Source organism: Astyanax mexicanus, chromosome 9 (assembly GCF_023375975.1).
Source record: "Astyanax mexicanus isolate ESR-SI-001 chromosome 9, AstMex3_surface, whole genome shotgun sequence".
Classification (NCBI taxonomy): domain Eukaryota; kingdom Metazoa; phylum Chordata; class Actinopteri; order Characiformes; family Acestrorhamphidae; genus Astyanax; species Astyanax mexicanus.
In genome coordinates, this window is record NC_064416.1 from 12,473,848 (window position 1) to 12,492,227 (window position 18,380).

The 18,380-nt window shown below is 36.9% G+C and overlaps 1 protein-coding gene across 1 annotated transcript; it reads right to left on the reverse strand.

Annotated features, from left to right (window-relative positions):
* Positions 1 to 10,910: 10,910 nt before the first annotated feature.
* On the reverse strand, positions 10,911 to 17,968 carry cibar2 (CBY1 interacting BAR domain containing 2). The gene is made up of 9 exons (XM_007244006.4): positions 17,838 to 17,968; positions 16,031 to 16,265; positions 15,542 to 15,610; positions 14,471 to 14,572; positions 14,339 to 14,344; positions 13,717 to 13,821; positions 12,562 to 12,675; positions 12,321 to 12,485; positions 10,911 to 11,576 (listed from the first exon to the last, which is right to left on the reverse strand). Exons 1-9 carry the CDS (start codon positions 17,855 to 17,857, stop codon positions 11,400 to 11,402), a joined length of 993 nt encoding a protein of 330 aa, XP_007244068.2. The 5' UTR covers positions 17,858 to 17,968; the 3' UTR covers positions 10,911 to 11,399.
* Positions 17,969 to 18,380: the final 412 nt, after the last annotated feature.

Below are 18,380 nucleotides of genomic sequence, written 5' to 3' on the forward strand. Positions count from 1 at the left end.
CTCTATTTATTATAAATACTAAGCTTTGAACATTGTAAATAAAGGTTGTCCTCAGTGAACCTCAGAGTGAAAATAAAGGTTAATTGATTTATTGATTGATTGCTGTGGACAGTATGGCTGGATGCCCAAACCTATCCAAACAGTTGTCCCTGAGTTGAGGGTAATCTGTCTTTGGTTACAAATGGTTTAATTAGGTAAAAAGAACCAGTTTTAATTCATCTGGAGATGCTAACATACGAAACAGCTGATATTCTGGGATATATTATGTCAAGGAATGGAATTAAAGGAGTTAAGACATATTATGAACACTCAACACTATTAACAATAATTTTGCTGCCATTTTTGGGGTGAATGTATATCATGACAATCACACAATACATGCAGTACACAGTCCATTCAATATGCACTGTATTACTCTTATCTCCTTCCTCCACTCTTCCTGCATTCTTTGCTTGAGCAGATCCTGAAATCACCTCGCTGGTACATTAATGGAAATCAATTTCAGGGTTACTGGCTCAAATGGGATTGCCTGGCCATGGAGAGGAGAAGGTTTCACCAATAGCTCTACACAAGATCTGGAAAGGTCTGACTATGGCGTCAACATATCTATAAATATCTGTAAAGGTATTTGAATTGATTATAAGGGTTGCCGACCAAGATCTTTAAATTAAGAGTAATGAAATCATTTCTAATGGAAAATCCTCACTGATTTAGAATACTAAAATTCCAGAAGCTCAGACTGGTGCACTGGATTTGAAAACCATGAACTAACATCTTATATTGTATTCCATTGTTAATAAGCCACTGTGCGAATGGTTTAAATGAGACTGTCTCTATTGAGCCTTGATGAATCCATTAGCAGCAGGGCTAACACAGGCATACAAATGTGGCAGAATGAGTAGGTTGTGCAGGCGGCTGTGAAACAAGCTTACATAACCATGTCATGAATTCATTTCTTTTTGTTTTCTGTTCCACACACTGCCTCTACTACACCCAGACAGAGCCCTCAGCATTGTATATGGCAGCCCATTAGGCATTAGACATCAATTTGACATCGAAAATGAAGAATTGTAGTCAATGAAATTAAAACCAGGTTGGCATCAATCCTGAATATTGTGTAGATATTTAATTTTGTTTGGAAATCAGTTACATATCCATTGAAACCAAACATTGTGTTGATGTAAATCTTCCTTTTTAAACAGATATGGAATTTTGGTTGATAATCAAAGTCACAAATACATTAAAAATACTAATTGGTTGATATGAAGCTCCAAACTCAGACAGATGTAGAATACAAAACCAACATTGGATTGACAGAGCTCCAACATTAGACAAATATAGAATTTTAATTGTATTCCAGTGTACATAACCTTTAGAACTGAGGCTGATGAATATTAGTTGGAAATGATAATTACATACCTATTAAAGACCAAAATTGGTTTGATAAAGCTCCAACATCAGACAGGTGTTGAATTACAGTGGGAAATCTGTCATATCCATACAAAAATCCGCATTGGGTTGATATAGATCACCAACATTAGACAGACATTGAATTTTAGCAGCTGTCCACAACTAAATGTTGTATTTAAGCCAGTGCAACATGACAATGGGATGTTTGGAAGACACTGGATTTTGATTGGAAATCAATCACATTTTTTGTTGGATTTTTGTTGGATATGTGACTATTGTTGGATGAGTTCCAACCAAAATTCAATGTCTGTCCAGCATTGGAGCTTTATGTCAATCCTATATTGGATTTTGATTGGAAATCAATCACATTATCCATTAAAATCCAAAATAGGGTTGACATAAATCTCCAATGCTGGACAGACATTAAATTTTGGTTGGAGCTCATCCAACAATAGTCACATATCCAACATAAATCTACCTTACATTTAAAATCAATCTGAAATGGGCATTTGGAAGATGTTGGAATTTGGTTGATTAACTTAAAATCAACCAAATATATTTAAAAACTAGCTGTCGTCTCTATTTCACATCAAATTCACACTGGACTTAGACCTTGAATTTTGGTCAATCATTGTGACAACATACAGTATATCCAGATACCATCTCAAAACGAGTTGATGGTCCACTGGGAGAGCAACTTACTGTTGCTAGGCAGGTGTTTTGAGTGTTATGGTTGATTTGGTTTTTGTAAAGACTATGGAAATTTACGTAACCACATCCCTAACATGGATTGGTCCTACACATTCACCCTTACACCATTAGACCACCCACCTCCCAACAGAAACCCAATAGATCTCTTTACCAGGCCTCAATCCTACCCAGTTCCCCTCAGATCCCTTCTGTAGGTGTGTATTGTGTGTGTACAAGTGTTTGTCTGTTTCAGATGTTCACAGATGGGAATGCAGTGAGACAGCAGTCAGAACTGATCAGCTTCTCCACCCACTCAGACCCTCTACATTCATCTCTTTCTGTAACTCTTCCCTATGTCCTTCAGAACCCCCGTCCATATCACTGAATCACTGGTTAGTATGACAGATCATTATTCATTTATAGGAAAGCATCAATGGTAAATGTGCTTATCCAAGCATACAGAAGGCCGTTAAATGAGCTGCGTGCTCATTACTCTCAGGCTAATGCTAACAGGTGGTATATGCAGTTCTGTGAAAGTGCTGTGGAGATGCTGTCGTAAATGGGAGTACTTTGGTGGAAATGGTCCTTAATGTCTATAATAAACATGTTGTATATAGCTTTACATCTAACTGTTATACTGTACCTGCATTTGCTGATTTTTTTTTGGATGATCTAAGACAATGTTTGATGGTCAAAGTGGTTGAAAGGCTGGTCATGTAGGCCAAAACCTCCTTCAGACCATGGTTTTGTCAAGTTAGTTGGCTGATTAATTTAATCAAGGTTGTATTTCATCAGCACTGAACCAGGAGCCAGGCTGGTTCAGAGTGGTCAAGTGGATTTTACTGGTAGGCTCATTATACATCCATCCATCCATCCATCCATTCCTCCATCCATCCATCCATCCATCCATCCAGTCATCCATCCATCCATCTATCTATCCATCTTCTTAGTCATTTCTTCCTGGTCACTTCCAGTTAACATAATGTATTATGAATGCCATTATAGGGCATCCATTATACATAATAATCATTGCTGTAAGCTCCTATAATAACTCATATGTACTAACAGTGACATACAGAACATACAGAATACAAGTATATGACTTTATAAACATAGGTTTCATAATGCCTTATATCTGTTCATAAGAACATTGTACATATTTAAAGGTAATATAGGTATTATATAAACCCTGTCATTAGGAAGAGACATATGGTAACATGTTCTATAAATGTCACCTCTATAAGACTCTCTGAACACATTCACAAATATGCATTATAAATATGACTATACATATTCATTAAAATGTATAACACATTATTGCCATGTCTATTATGTATTATACACTGTGATTATAATGCATTCATAATGCACATCTGGGTTAACTTATCACATATCTGTCACTATGTAATATATTCCCATGATGGACGTCTGTCACTGTATTTTTGAGTGTACAACGGCACATTATAATACATTTTCTATGAATATTAATAAAAGCTGTTGCAGTACAATATAAGTATAATTCATAATTGTTTAAAAGTCATTACAGCATGGTTCATGCCTTTGTTCATGCTTATTAATAGGCATTGTTGTTATAAACATAGCCAATGATGCATTATAATGCATTATATACATTATGTGCATTATAAACATGGCTATAATGTATAATACGTTTTTTTTTTCCATAAATATTTAGAGCCATTATTCTTAATGCCTTATTAATTCATTATAACATGTTATGAGTATGTTCAATAGCCTTGAGTTTAAAAGATGTAAGGTAATGTGTCATGTATACACTTCAGTACTTGTGAGTTACAGTATTATACAATGCATTATGAGCACAGGACACATATATATAGGAGGTAGCGCTTTCAACACTGCAGGTGTTTTTCTATGCCAGGAGCTTTGGCTCCTCAAAGCTTTTAGGGTGATTTCTTATTCATCAGAGCTTTCCTTGAGATGGATAGAGGAGTGCGTTCAATGTTTTAGAAGGAAGAGCTGAGGCTCTTCTGCCTCTTTGAGTTCATCACCTTTACTGGTGAATTTGAAGTTTGACTGTCAGCAGTTTAGATGCATCGTGTTAAGTGGTTTGACACTGGACAGAATGGACTAGAGCATTGGTTCTCAACCATGGTCCTGGACAATGGGTCCTGGAGGAGCTTCCTGCCCTGCACATTTTAGTTGTTTCTGGCTGTATAAGGCTTTTATCATACAGCCCATCCAATCTGGACTTTTGGACTGTATTGTATCCAAATTGTATCCAACCTTTTGATAGTCTGAACAGCCAGAAACCATATCAAGTGTTTGCAAATCTAATCCAAATTCTGAATTTTATTACAATCAGATTTGTACAGTTGCACCTCAGTCTGGACACTCAGGCCACAAACTTGTCTTTGGTTCTCTCACAATATAACTAACAACAACCTCATCTAATCCACAGTGACAGAAGTGCTAGGTTCCAAGGCTATGTTCAGACTGCAGGCAAATTGAATCAGATCTGTTGACACAACTGTTTACATTGTTAATTTGCAAAAAAATATATTAATACACTAATATATGACCAAAAGTACTGGGACAGCTACTCGTTCATTATTTATTCTGGAAATAAAGACATGAGGAAGAGCTTATGCTGATTTTGTTGGAGTTGCTGTATAGGAAATGCTTTCTACTAGTTTTTACAGGGATTAAAAAATAGAGTCTATGACTAGACCTAATCCCTGTCTGGGAAGCAAACCCATAGTGTCTATATCTGTATATTATACTGGCCTGCATGTATGTGTGTGCATTAAAGATCTAATTAAAGTTTAGGTACATGACTACATACACACTTTCTGTTATTACTGCTTGGAATTGGTGTATCAGACTGCCAAGTAAACCTCTAGTGTTGAACCTCTAATGGAAAATATTATGTTCTGGCCGTTTCAAGAGGGCAAAGGTCAGACTACACTGCAGTGGATATAAAGAAAACCGGTCTTAGAAAGACAATCTGACATCAATAAAGTCAGGAAAGGTGAATTTCTGCTGAGTAATGTCAGATTTTCTCTTTTTTTGGTTCTGTCTATGATTGTTTTTCTCTATATTTTTGTTTATTTTCTCTCCTCCATGTCTGTGTCCCTTGAGGGCAGCTCAGAGTATAATAAACACTCCATCTCTTCAGTCTATGTGCGTGCGTGTGTGTGTGTGTGCACAGGCTCTCCGACGCCAATTGAGAACTTCCATCAGTGTGTCTGGCTGCAGCGCTGGGAGCACTGCGCCATTCACAGCCATAAATAATGAACGTGATATTGTTCTTCTCTTCCTCTGACCAGGCTGAGGTAAGATTAGCTCATTCAATGAAGAGCAGCGGAACAACTTTTACAAATTAAAAGTCTTCATAATTAGTCCGTATAATGAATCTGTTACTCTGTGTTTGATCAGTTAATTAATTTACTGATTTAGTTGGTTAATTTTACACTATTAATAAAAGACACATGCTGCATTCCACTTATAATCTATTATGACACTGACTAAAATGTCTAAAATTTATTGAAATATATTTGTCATACTAAAAATGTCAAAAACCTCTTGACATTATGTGAATCATTTTGAGACAATTTCATAATATGAATAGCTTTTATATGAAACTGATATTGGTCTTTTGGAAGAACTGCTCCTATCTGTCTATATATTCTGAATCAATTTCTGTGATTTTGTTATTTATAAGTATATGTTTAAGTAAAATGAACATTGTTGTTTATATTCCATTAATTCCAAATATAAATATTGTAATTTAGAGCATGTATGTGCAGAAAATGAGAAATGGCTGAAATAACAATAAAGATGCACAGCTTTCAGACCTCAAATAATGCAAAAAAACAAAAACAAAAAAAAAAAACAGGTTAATATAAGTGTTAAGAATTCTAAAATCAATATTTGGTGGAATAACCCTGGTTTTAATCACAGTTCTCATGCATCTTAGCATGTTCTCCTCCAGTCTTACACACTGCTTTTGGATAACTTTATGTCACTCCTGGTGCAAAAATTCAAGCAGTTCAGCTTGGTTTGATGGCTTGTTATCATTTATCTTTCTCTTGATTATATTCCAGAGGTTTTTTAAATTTGGTTAATCAAAGAAACTCATAATTTTTAAGTGGTCTCTTATTCTTTCCAGAGCTATAGTATTTACACTGCATTGTATTACTGTAATGTATAAAAGGAATGTAATGTAAAGTGGGACCTATATTTGAATTATTATAAGAAAGATTTAAGGTTTGTCTCAGTAATGAACAAGATTGCTATTTTAGTATAGAAAAAGCATTTAAAAACCTTTGAAATAAATCATTTTGTTGGACCTGTTGCTTGCCCACCTCTTTCCACTTTTTGGTACTTTTCTTACATTTTTTGTCCTGAAAGTGTGCTAAAGGCAGCAGCCATAAAGGAGAAACGGTCATCTGTATGCAGGTGAAAGCTATTCTGTCACAGCATCTTTCTTCTGAATGGTCCTTTAAACCCTCTATTCAGAGTGATGTGAGGCAGCTGCTTCCTTTCAGAATGGCACTCACAGTCCCCACATGCCGTGCACTGTGGCTATGCACCCTAGAATACAAAGCATATAATATATAGAGTTTAGAATTATTGTATAATACAAGCAATTATATGTAAGAGGTAAGACCACTGACATCGAGCTGTTAAATCTTCACACATGGACTCATCATTTAAGATGATGACCCACTGCCATTCTGAGGCACTTCATGACAGTCATGATTGGCAAGACTACCTATGCCTATTTTGTTAGATGATTACTTCTGGGTGCAAATATATATTTTTTGATGACGAGTATATATAGAATATAATCAATATGATTTGCTTCATCTTTAAGTGGTTTTAATGTTATATCTGATAACTAAACTATAGTATACTATGAGTACACTTGCCTGTAGCAGTGATGAAGAGAGTGTTAGAGAGAGAGAGGTCAGAACGGTCGCTTCAAGGCTGCATCTACTGCAGGCTGGAGAACAAACACAAACACACACACACACACTCTGCTTTCTCCTCTTCCTCCTCCATGCTGTGAGGTCGAATGTGCACGTGCATGACACAGCAAAACGTGACTGCTGTCAACATGAATACTCATCTTCATCGACTCATCTTCATCTCACCCCAGTGCTGCATTATCTGTAGCCCAGCTGTGAGTGTGTGATCAGGCCTGTAATAATTAATAATGTTTTCATCATCATAAGTGAACAGAGCACCGGGGTGAGAGACCTAGAGAGAGAGAGAGAGAGAGAGAGAGAGAGAGAGAGAGAGAGAGAGAGATTGCACAGCATGGGAATACAGAGATACAGTATGTGTATGGCCTTAGGCCAACACACACACTCTCACACACACACACACACACACACACACACACACACACACACACACACACACGCTGACTCTCTGGGCTGTACCAGGTTGCATTAAATAATGATGCTCTATGAGCAGCCAAAGCTCCCCAACATCAATCTGAAACACGATTACACACACGACACACATACACACACACATTTTGCACGTTCACACTTGAACCTGACATCTCACAGGCTGACACAAACAAGCCCTGTCCCTCTCGGCTGTTCTGATTGGCCAGGCTGCTCGTGTCGTCTGCAGTGTGGTTGGCTGCTGTCAGGCTCAGGCCTGGTTCTCTGGAGACGAGGCTGTGATGACATCATGCTTAAAATGATTGTGATGATGATTAAAATACTCGTTTTTCTGGAATGGCACTTTCGTGGGTTTTTTTTACTTCATTGCAGTAATTGCATAAAATCGTGTGTGTGTGTGTGTGTATATATACACACACACACACACAGGATTAAAAAACACGAAAGTGCCATTCCAGAAAAACGAGTATTTTAATCTTTGATTTAAAAATATCTAAAGTCAGGGCTTTTCTAACGTTTTCATTCAGTTACTTCTGTTTAAGAGCGGCATATAGGCAGGACTAACTACAGTAGCACATAAATGTTTTTAAACTGTTAATAATGTATTTTGTAAAATACTTATACACATTCAGCTTCACCGCTGTTCAGAAGCTTAAATTGCGCTACGTTCAACCGGTAGCAACGCAGTTTCCGCCTTCTTTTGACAGATCTGTTAAGGTGATTGGCTGCAGTAAAAAATGATGGACAGCTAAGTCTGTCTGAGGATTGGCTTAATAAAAAGTGATTGACAACGAAAGTGTAGTATCTGATTGGCTGCAGTCGAAAATGATTGACACATGCTCCGCCCTTAAGCCACGCCCACTGGGGGCTCTGCTCTGCAGCATTACCCTTCTCGTGAGAGGAGCAGACTGAGGCCTCAGATCTGAGACATGTAGAACAAATGATGCAGTCAGTGTGTGTCCTTCACCAGAACACACACACACACACACACACACACACACAAACCCCCTCCTCCATAACTTAGTGCAGATACTGTATATCCATCCTTTAATAGATAACAACATATTGATTATTTAACATTCTTTATCATTTTTTAAAATGAAAAAAAAAAAATTAAAATTATTATTTTTGTTGTTTATTATTTTATCCTTCCAATATTAACACTCCTACGTTCCCCCTCCTACAACCACAGCTACTGGTATAATTACTACTACTACTACTATTACAAATAATAATGATTTAAATATTTTAAATAATATATCCATGTGCACTATCGGTCAAAAATTTTAGAACACCCCTATTTTTTATTAGTTCAGTAGCAGTGCTGTATGGCCCAGGCTGTTTTTTTATTTTCTAATATTTTATTTTCTCTTTTATATCTCAATGACTTACTGCACTTCACCTGTAAAACCTCAAATTTTCTCTTCTCTGCTGAAACTGAGAATTCTGAGACCTTTTCCTGTACCAGTCTTTCAAGTTTATTTCTATGTATGTGTTATTATTATTATTATTATTATTAGTAGTAGTATTATTATTATCTATCTATCTATCTGTCTGTCTGTCTGTCTGTCTGTCTGTCTGTCTATCTATCTATCTATCTATCTATCTATCTATCTATCTATCTATCTATCTATCTATCTATCTATCTATCTATCTATCTATCTATCTATCTATCTTTAGTAATACAATTATACATTTAAAGCACCTACCCAACCTACTCAAACAGGTACTTTACAATGCTGTCCATCAGCAGTATCAGTATCAGAGTTTTAGATCTTCATAGTTTCTCTTCTGTACAGTTTATACTTTGGCTCCCTCTCCTGACTAACAGATAAATTACATGGCCTGTTGTTTTTTGCAGTTTGGTCCCTTTAATCAAACTTTTACAGGTTGTTTTTTTGTGTTGCTTTGTATGTAACACAAACAACTTGTAACTACTCACAACTTATACTGCTGCTAAGCACTAAAAAGGTATCTAATTAAATTACATGCTATAAATACTGTATATCTTTTACAACGATATACCAATTTTTATTGTTTGATGCTGCTTTATTCACTTAGCAATTAGGGCAAATTAATAGAATACAGTCACGCATGCCAGAGCTTATTTTAAGGAGATTCTAGACTACTCAAATATGTCTTAAGAAGAAAATACACTCTAATACATTGTTACATTATTAGCTGAAATATGTTGCTCTGCAATAATACACTATACCAACCCTTCTTAAAATACTTACAATTATATGCAAATACTAAAAGAATTTAAATATTTTACCAAATTTTCATAAAAGGTTTATTTATAAAATAAAATAAAATACTGGATGTTCTTTATTATAGTCCACATATTTATTAATGTTTGTAGAGATCTTTTCATTAATACAATCTGGCCTTGAGGATTTTTGTCTGATCTACTATTTACCATTATTATGTTTAGCATTGCCCCAGGTTAGCATTACCGTAGCAATTAACAAGACACAGTTGACACATTTTACAGTGTTTTTGGTAACACTTTACAATAAGAGTACATTAATTAACAGTACTTTCAACAGAATGTCTAAACTAATTCTTAAGTTAAGATATTATTAATCATTAAAAATATGCAACTAAAATTTCAGTTCATTATTATTTACAATTTATTATTTAAGCATTAAAAAATGTCTTAACTACTGTTGACTAATAATTAGTTGAGATAATACTTAAAATTTTAACAATGTGTTTTACTGTCGTAAGTACTGGTGTTTGTGATCCTTATTGTAAAGTGTTACAGTATTTCTACCATATTGTCCACATATACACATTGGGCAGTACTCTTTTGTCCAACTGATTTAGTGATAATATACTGTATTAAATTATACGGATTTTAATACTGTTGATCTGCAGTGCAGCCATCTTGGATACTCAATTGTCCAAGAAATAAATCTTTCCAAATGTCCTGCTTATTACTAAGAAATGTTATGCTAAATGTCTGGAAAGTGACTGGAATTGTAATTTAGCTTTGCATCCAATAAGGCTTAACAGCGTGTCCTGAGTTCACCTAAAAACTTTTTTCCCATTTTTTTTGGTTTATTCTGAGTCAGCAGTCTAGCACATTTCCATCTAAACACACTCTGACTGGGTTTGTTATTTGGAGCGCTCGGTTCTGTATAAGCTAATTTACAAAAAGGAGAACTTTTTAACATCAATCGTATAAAACAGCACAACAAGATAGAGCACCTCTGAAAGCCCAGACGCCTCACATACAACAGTAACGACTCAGAGGTCGTAAAATCCCCAATCTGTGCACAGAACTGTGTGATTGGCTTATTCCTCTGAGCTGATCGGTCTTTCCATTAGAAAAACAATGCATATTGTTTCATGCTCCCTTGGCGTTATGATCGAGCCTATTTGCACTGTGGAAATAATCAGGGGGATCATTTTCATATTTCATGCTTTAGAAACTCCTTTATTTCACAGATGATGAAGATATGCACCTATATAATATAATATTTTTTCTGACACAGCTGTTTTTTAGCATTGCTTATTAGCCACAACAATAAAAAGAAAATAGAATAATATTGATTATCTAGTTTTAGTGGCACCTGTGTCACTAAAACTTGTTCAGGAGGAACGACGTTGACCCAATGACAGGGTTTTGGGTGTCCAAGGCTTACTGAATGATACCTTGAGGGGTCATTTGGAGTCCATGCCTCTATGGGTGCATCTACAGATTTGATTTGGTTACACATGAGGGCCTTATATACAGTAATTCAGCATTAGGCAGGTGGTTTAATTGTTATGGCTAATTAGCAGAGGTGTACATGTTTCAAAAATGACTAAAAAATAGCTCTCTATATACATATCCTGAAGAGGCATGAATATACAGTATATTAAATATGATTGTTTATGATGGCATGACTGTATGTTTTATTTCTGTCTGTGGGTTGCGACGTATTCAGCAGCGTAGGACTGTCTGTGAGTCTGCGGCTCCTCCACATCTTCCTCTGAGTCAAATCGCTCCTCTTCATCATCGTCGTCATCTTCATCATCTTCCTCTTCATCATCCTCCATCTGTTTCTGTCTGCGGTGAACTCTGTTCAGAGGCTGAAGAAGATAAGAAGGGGAGAAAGAAGAGTCACAATGTGCCCTTATTTCAGTAACTTGTAACTACACTGCCTGGCCAAAAACACACTCTTAATATTACATGGGACCAACTTTAGCATTGATTGCAGTAGACATTCACTGAGGCATTGTTTTGATAAGCTTCTGCAATATCACAAGATTTACTTCAATACAGTGTTGCTGGATTAATTTTTCACCAAGATCTTGCATTGATGATGGTAGAGTCTGACCACTGCTCAAAGCCTTCTCCATCCAGCACATCCCAAAGATTCTCAATGAGGTTAAGATCTGGACTCTGTGGTGAACTCTCTCTCAATCCATGTGTGAAAATGATGATCTCATGCTACCTGAATCACTCTTTCACAATTCCAGCCCCATGAATCAATTGTCATTGTCATCTTGGAATATGGCTGTATCATCAGGGATGAAAAAAATCCATTGAAGGAATAACCTGGTCTATATTCAGTATATTCAGGTAAGTCAGCTGACCTCATTCTTTCAGCACATACTGTTACTGAACCTAGACCTGCAGACCAAATGCAGCATCACCCCCACATCATTTACTTAGTTAAAGGTAGTTGGTGACTTTTTTTAGGTGGCCAGTCAGTGTAATATCATTTCCCATGACTTCTGCCATGTCCCACAGAAATGAAAGAGTTGGAACTGGAATTTCCATTCAGCTATGACTGGAATAAGGTGATTAAATCAAAGCTATCATAAGTTTACCTGTTTGTGCTGCCCCATGGCCATTCTGGGTATGGTGGGAGGTGGACTGGAGTACTGGGGCAGTCTGAGGGTTGAGGTAGGAGAGCTGGGGTAATGGGGCATATCGGCAGTAGGCGAAGTGTTCTCCAGAGCAGAACCAGACACCTGGATGCGGTTCCTAAACATCTGCAAAATAAGGCAGAACAGTGTAAACACCATTAACATGATGACTGGTGAACTGAGTCACTAAATTTGGCTTTACCTCTAGATCTTTGTCAGTGTCCATGGTTTCCATGTTCTTGAAGGTGTGTGTGTAGACCTCCAGAGCTTTGGCATGAAATAGCATCTCCACCATGATGAATTCTGTGAAGATCCTCTGAAGGAAATGAATAAGTGTTTTTTATGATCTATGGTCAGTAGGGGTTGGAATCACAGAGAACATGATATGATATCATCACAATACTATGGCCAGGATCATGATTAAATCAGATACATTGAGTCTATAGAGTAAATTCAAGTAATGATGCATTTATTGGTGTCAGTTTTACAGAATTTGACATCCAATGTTCTTCACTGCAGGTTTATTTGTTTTCTAATCGTTTGATTAGCGCCACCACTTGGAGTAATAAAGCAGTAATTTTAGTAAGTCTAATTGGGTGTAAGTCTTATGAAGTATTGAGTACCCATGTTTCAATAAACATTTTGATATTGGTATATTTGATGCCACGAAGTATCGCAAACAAAAATTATATAATATATCACAATATATAATATTTTGTCCCATCCATTGTGAAAGGTGATATCTACTAATTAGTTAAGTATAATTCAATAGTGATGCTCTTTTTTTTTATCAAATGTTGGCTAAAGACCAATATCTACTAGCATTCATTGATTCCTGTTTCTGGCACATGAGCATCAACCTTATTAATGTTTAGACCCCCACTGTGTTGCAAAACAGCTCTAATCCATTGAGAAGTGGACTCCACAAGACTGCTGAATTTGTCTTGGGGAATCTGGAACCAAGAGGTTAGCAGCAGATCCTGGAAGTTGTGAGGTGTGACCTTCATGAGCATCAATGAGCCTTGGGTGTCCATTACCCTGTCCATGGTACTGCATGCCTGTAATATCACACACAATCTCCCTTGCATCTCCATTTTGGAGATATTCTGACCCAGTAGTCTAGGCATCATAGCTTGGTTATTGGCAACGTTTTACAGTTTCATATGTTTGTCCATTTTTTTCGGATTCCAACATCAAAATCAACTTCAAGAACTGACTCTTCACTTGTTGCCCAATATGTAGACCTATGTCTTTACAGGTGTCATTGAATAATCATCAGATAATCAATGTCATTCACTTTTCGTATGAGTGTTTTTAATGTTATGGCTGCTTACTCTGTTGGATGTGAGTTTATTACCTTGACATCCTCCAGTTTTTGTCTCTGGAATTCAATGATGGTCTCCTCCATCTGCTTGGTGCTCCTGCTGGCATTGCTGCTGGCTCTCTGCACATTCACTTCTGCCTGTGTCGGATTCAATCAACCAGCTCAACTCAAGAACTAAGCACATTTTATGAAAAATGTAGAATATATGATAATCTCTATGCCATGTAAGCCATAACCATTAGAATTGTTTTACACACAAATTCTTTGGTAGTTCAGGCCGCAACTTCATCATGGTGGGATTTGAAGGACTATATGACTATATTAAGCCTAAAATTTGGGTTTTCTGTTTCAAAGCAAAAACGTTGTACCATTTAAAGAGAGAATGAACTCAATATGCTAGATAGGGTATCAGGGGAGTATGGAAACAGGTAAAGAAAAAACCCAACAAATATTGTTGCTTTTAAAAGCTAATTATAAAGAACAATTCATCAATGGCTTTCCACCAATAAAAATAATGCATTTAAGCTCCAATTGTTCCTGGTGTTGTTTCATGGTTCTGTGTAAGATAAAGCATTTTGCTATTCCTACTGGCTAGGCCTCAAAAAGTGGAAATGATCGATCCTTCTGCCCAGTTTATATATCCAGACCAATTTACCTGTGACTGGTAGAATAAGTTAAGGAACAATAGAAGCAGTCTTCAATGTCAGAGTAAATTATGTTACTAAAAATATCAAGCATTAAGCTGCATTTTCTCAAAACAGTTGTTCTGTGTGATGTTGAAGGATACAATGCCCTGTCTGTCTGCTGGGTTCTTTAGCCGCAACTTCTCCAATCTCTGCACCTCCTTCAGCTCTTTGTTACGATCTGTACTAAACTTCTTCAAGTCTGCCTGAAAACCACAGAGATTTTAAATCATATATTAGTACATACAGTACAAGCAAATAGCTCTGCTATAGTATCAACCAAACTCTTAGACATGCAGACATGCTTCTACAAACATAAGTGTAAGAATGGGTCTCTCTCAGGAGCTCAGTGAGTTCCAGCGTGGTATTGTGATATGATGCCACCTGTGCAAGTCGTTGAATTCCTCACTATATATTCCACAACCAACTGTCAGTGATTTTATAACACAGTAAAAGCGACTGGGAATGACAGCAACTCGCTCTGTCAGTGTAAAGGACAGAGCAAGGTCAGACTCTGCAACTTTTGCAGTGTCAATCACTACATTACTAAACACTTCCAAATTTTATGTAGCTTAGAGTGTAGAGAGAGAGCTTCATGGGTTTCCGTGGCCAAGTAGCTCCATCCAAACCATCATCATCAAACACAATGCAGGTGAGCCGATGGTTTTGGCAATATAGTGTATATAGTCTAGGTTCATAATATTTGGCCAATGTTTTCCTCAATTCATCTGAGCCAACTTACCCACCCACTCACTAGGACTCCCCATGATCATTTGCAATGCCTTTAACACTAGGAGGGTCAGTACGAGCACACAGACTCTGAATTCTCTTTTCCAAACTGCCACCAACATATGTTGTTGCATACTAAGCACCCAACACTCATTTAAAACGCCAGAACGCCAGATCTGATAGATCAGCTAACAGATGTCTGTGGCAGCCAACATTACAGTGGAAGTGATGAGAGGAGACAGCATGACCAATTGTGCTGTATGGGGCTGGTTATGGTCATGGGTATAAAGTGTGTGAAGCTCCCATGGACCCAACAGCAAACAACTATAATATTTAACAGTTTTTAATTTCTGTAATGTCCCAAGGTAATAAAATAAAATTGAGAATAATGTTTCAGTTTATCTTTATGTAAAAATATCCAAACAACAATAAAAAAAACTACTCACTCGTTTAGTTTTCACAATGTCCCCATATGCCTTCAAAGGAGTGACCACACGTGCGTCCAACCTCTCCACCTAAACAAGCAAGTGTACTTGGTGAACCATTGATTAAAGAAAACTATTATCTCTCAACCCAGCTAACAGAGAATAGTATAGGAACATTTATCAAAGTTTTTAAAAGGTTTTAGGAAGGTTAGCCAGTACAATTACAGAAATAATGTTCTAGGAACGTTCAGAAATTGTGTCACATAATAATGCTCCATTTCTCACATAATATTCCCAGCTACATAAATACTCACATTAACTTTATTATACTTATAGTAACCTTAAAAGTAATAAAACAAAGCTATAAATGAAAAATATTGCAGTGACATTATCAGAATATTTAAAGAAGTTAAATAAAATAAATTCTAAGAACATACAACCTCTACAGATTGAATATTTTCAGAGAGCAATAAGTGTAAAGTTCGAGAGAACTGTTAGGTGGGATCCTACCTCAGCCTGTCTGTAGTCCTGCACCATGGACAAGTCTTCAGAGAAGTTTTTCAGGCATATACTCATCTCAGGGTCCTCTGTGCAGGCGAAGTCGTGCAGCTGTCTGGTCAGCATGTCGGCCTTGTCTCGGAGTTTGGCTGTTTTGCGAGAGTATGCAGCGAGCAGTGTGCAGAACTGACCCATGTACTTCTCAGCATTGTCTATGGTCGCCTCCATGGCCTTCAGCTGGGTTTCTCTGGGAGAGAGCATAGTAATCAAAAACAAGTTATTTCCCTTTATGTTTTTCTTTATGTTTGAACTGTGAAGGTAACTAATGATGCTAATCATTCTAAATTATGAAAAAGCTTTACAAAGGGCTATTAGATTTAGTCTTACTGCACTGATATGTTATCAGAAGAATGTTGAACTCTAATCTCGAAAAGACTTTGATCTACAATTTTAATAGAAGACGAAAATCAGGTTGACATCAAACTCCAACTTTGTACATTGAACTTTTTAATTTTTTTTTATTTCTAATTTGTTCCCCATTTTCTCCCCAATTTACACAGCCAATCACCCAACCCACTTATTAGGACTCATGTGAAGTCAGACACCACCTCTTTTCGTGCTGCTGCTGATGGAGCATGCAGTGTGCCAGGAGGAAAGGGCAGCAACTCGGTTCCGATACATCAGCTCACAGACGCCTTGTGCTGCTCGACATCTCCCTTTGGAGTGATGTGGGGGGAGAGCGCCAGCTACCCACCCAGAGAGAGCAAAGCCAATTGTGCTCTCTCAGGGCTCCAGTAGCCAATGGCAAGCTGCATGACCAGGATTCGAACCAGCAATCTCCCGATCATAGTGGCAGCGCTTAGCCTGTTGGACTACTCTGAGCCCCCCAGACATTAAACTTTGATTGAAAAACAAAGTCATATATCTGTCAAAAAACAACGTTATGTGGACATCAGGATCCAAAGTTTGACAAACTTTGAATTTTGATTGAAAGTCAAAGTCGCATATTCATCAAAAGTTAACATTGCTTTGATATCAAGGTCCAACATTAAACAGATATCAAACACTTGGTAGACAATCAAAGTCACATATTCAACAAAAAAAAACCCACATTGAGTTGATACTAAGCTTCAAATGTAGACAAACTTCAATCTTGTGTTAAAAATGTATCTCTGTTCCTTAAAAACAACAACACGTCAGTGTCTAACAGCATTAAATTATAAAATCAGTGTAAAATAACATTTTACATTTAACATTTTAGCTAAGCAGATGTTGGGATTTGGTCACTATGTTTTACAACTAAGTTTTAAGGCAATATCCCAGCTAACATTTTTTGTTTAGTACAGAAAATTTCTTAAAATGTTTTGTTAACATTGCTGCAATGTCACTTGTGTCAGTGTTTTAATTTTCAGTTTATGAAAGGGAATGTTACTTTTAACGTTTTCATTATGTTAGTATTAATCTATCTGGGAATATGACATGAGAAACGTTCTAATAACTTTCCTGTATCGTTAAGTTACAGTCTAACGTTAATAAACGTTCTTATAATGTTCTCTGTTAGCTGGGAAAGCCCTGACATGTGCTATTAGCTGTTATCACTATTCTACTTTAAATTGACTTTGGAATTAAAGGCTGTCCTGACTGTTAATTTTGGTCAAACATTGGCCTACATTTAACCAGATAATAATGGCTGTCTGTGTTGATGGCCAGCTGGAGCCATAGCTTGAATCATCAACTAATTATAACCCAGTTGTGGCTTAAAGTAAATATATTAAACATATTCTATCAATCAGCACATATGAACCAAATCAAACCGTACCTGGAGAAGATTGAAGTCATGGTTGAATGAAAGTATGTCCACAAACTGTTCTCCTACTTTAAACGTCTCCAGCGTTTTCAAAAAAAAGCACCTGCCCCAGGTAACTGAGCTGTTGCTATGGATATGACAACAAAGCACCCCCCTTCCTCCCAACAGCTTGTCCTATTTCCCACCACTAGATGGTAGTAGAGTCATTCTAATGTTAATAAGATATGACGTTCTTGTTATTTGTAGTATTAAATTAGATTCAGACCTTCACACATAGACACACTAATTCTACCCTGATTAGTTTCCGTGTTACTGTAATATAAAGTATTGGTTTATATTTATTTTGTTTTGTCTGAGTTCTCGTCTGTATCTGTCTGTGTGATAATGATGAGAACAGGCCGGGTGTAAATGAGGCTTTGATGGTGCTGCCAAGTTTCCCTTGTGGACAGCTGTTATGATAAACACTGCAGACTAGAGGCAACAGAGACATCCCCATGGTACACACACACCCTGGCTCCTGCCTTCACTCAGACGAGGAAACCAAAACAAACTTCC

Bases quoted from the DNA above. Each gene is read 5' to 3' on its own strand.
- cibar2 (XM_007244006.4), bottom strand. From the start codon at position 17,857: ATGACTTCAATCTTCTCCAG. The intron at 16,266-17,837 runs GTACGGTTTGAT...GCTCTCTCCCAG, and splicing joins ATGACTTCAATCTTCTCCAG to AGAAACCCAGCTGAAGGCCA. The intron at 12,676-13,716 runs GTAATAAACTCA...CATTTCCTTCAG, and splicing joins AAAAACTGGAGGATGTCAAG to AGGATCTTCACAGAATTCAT.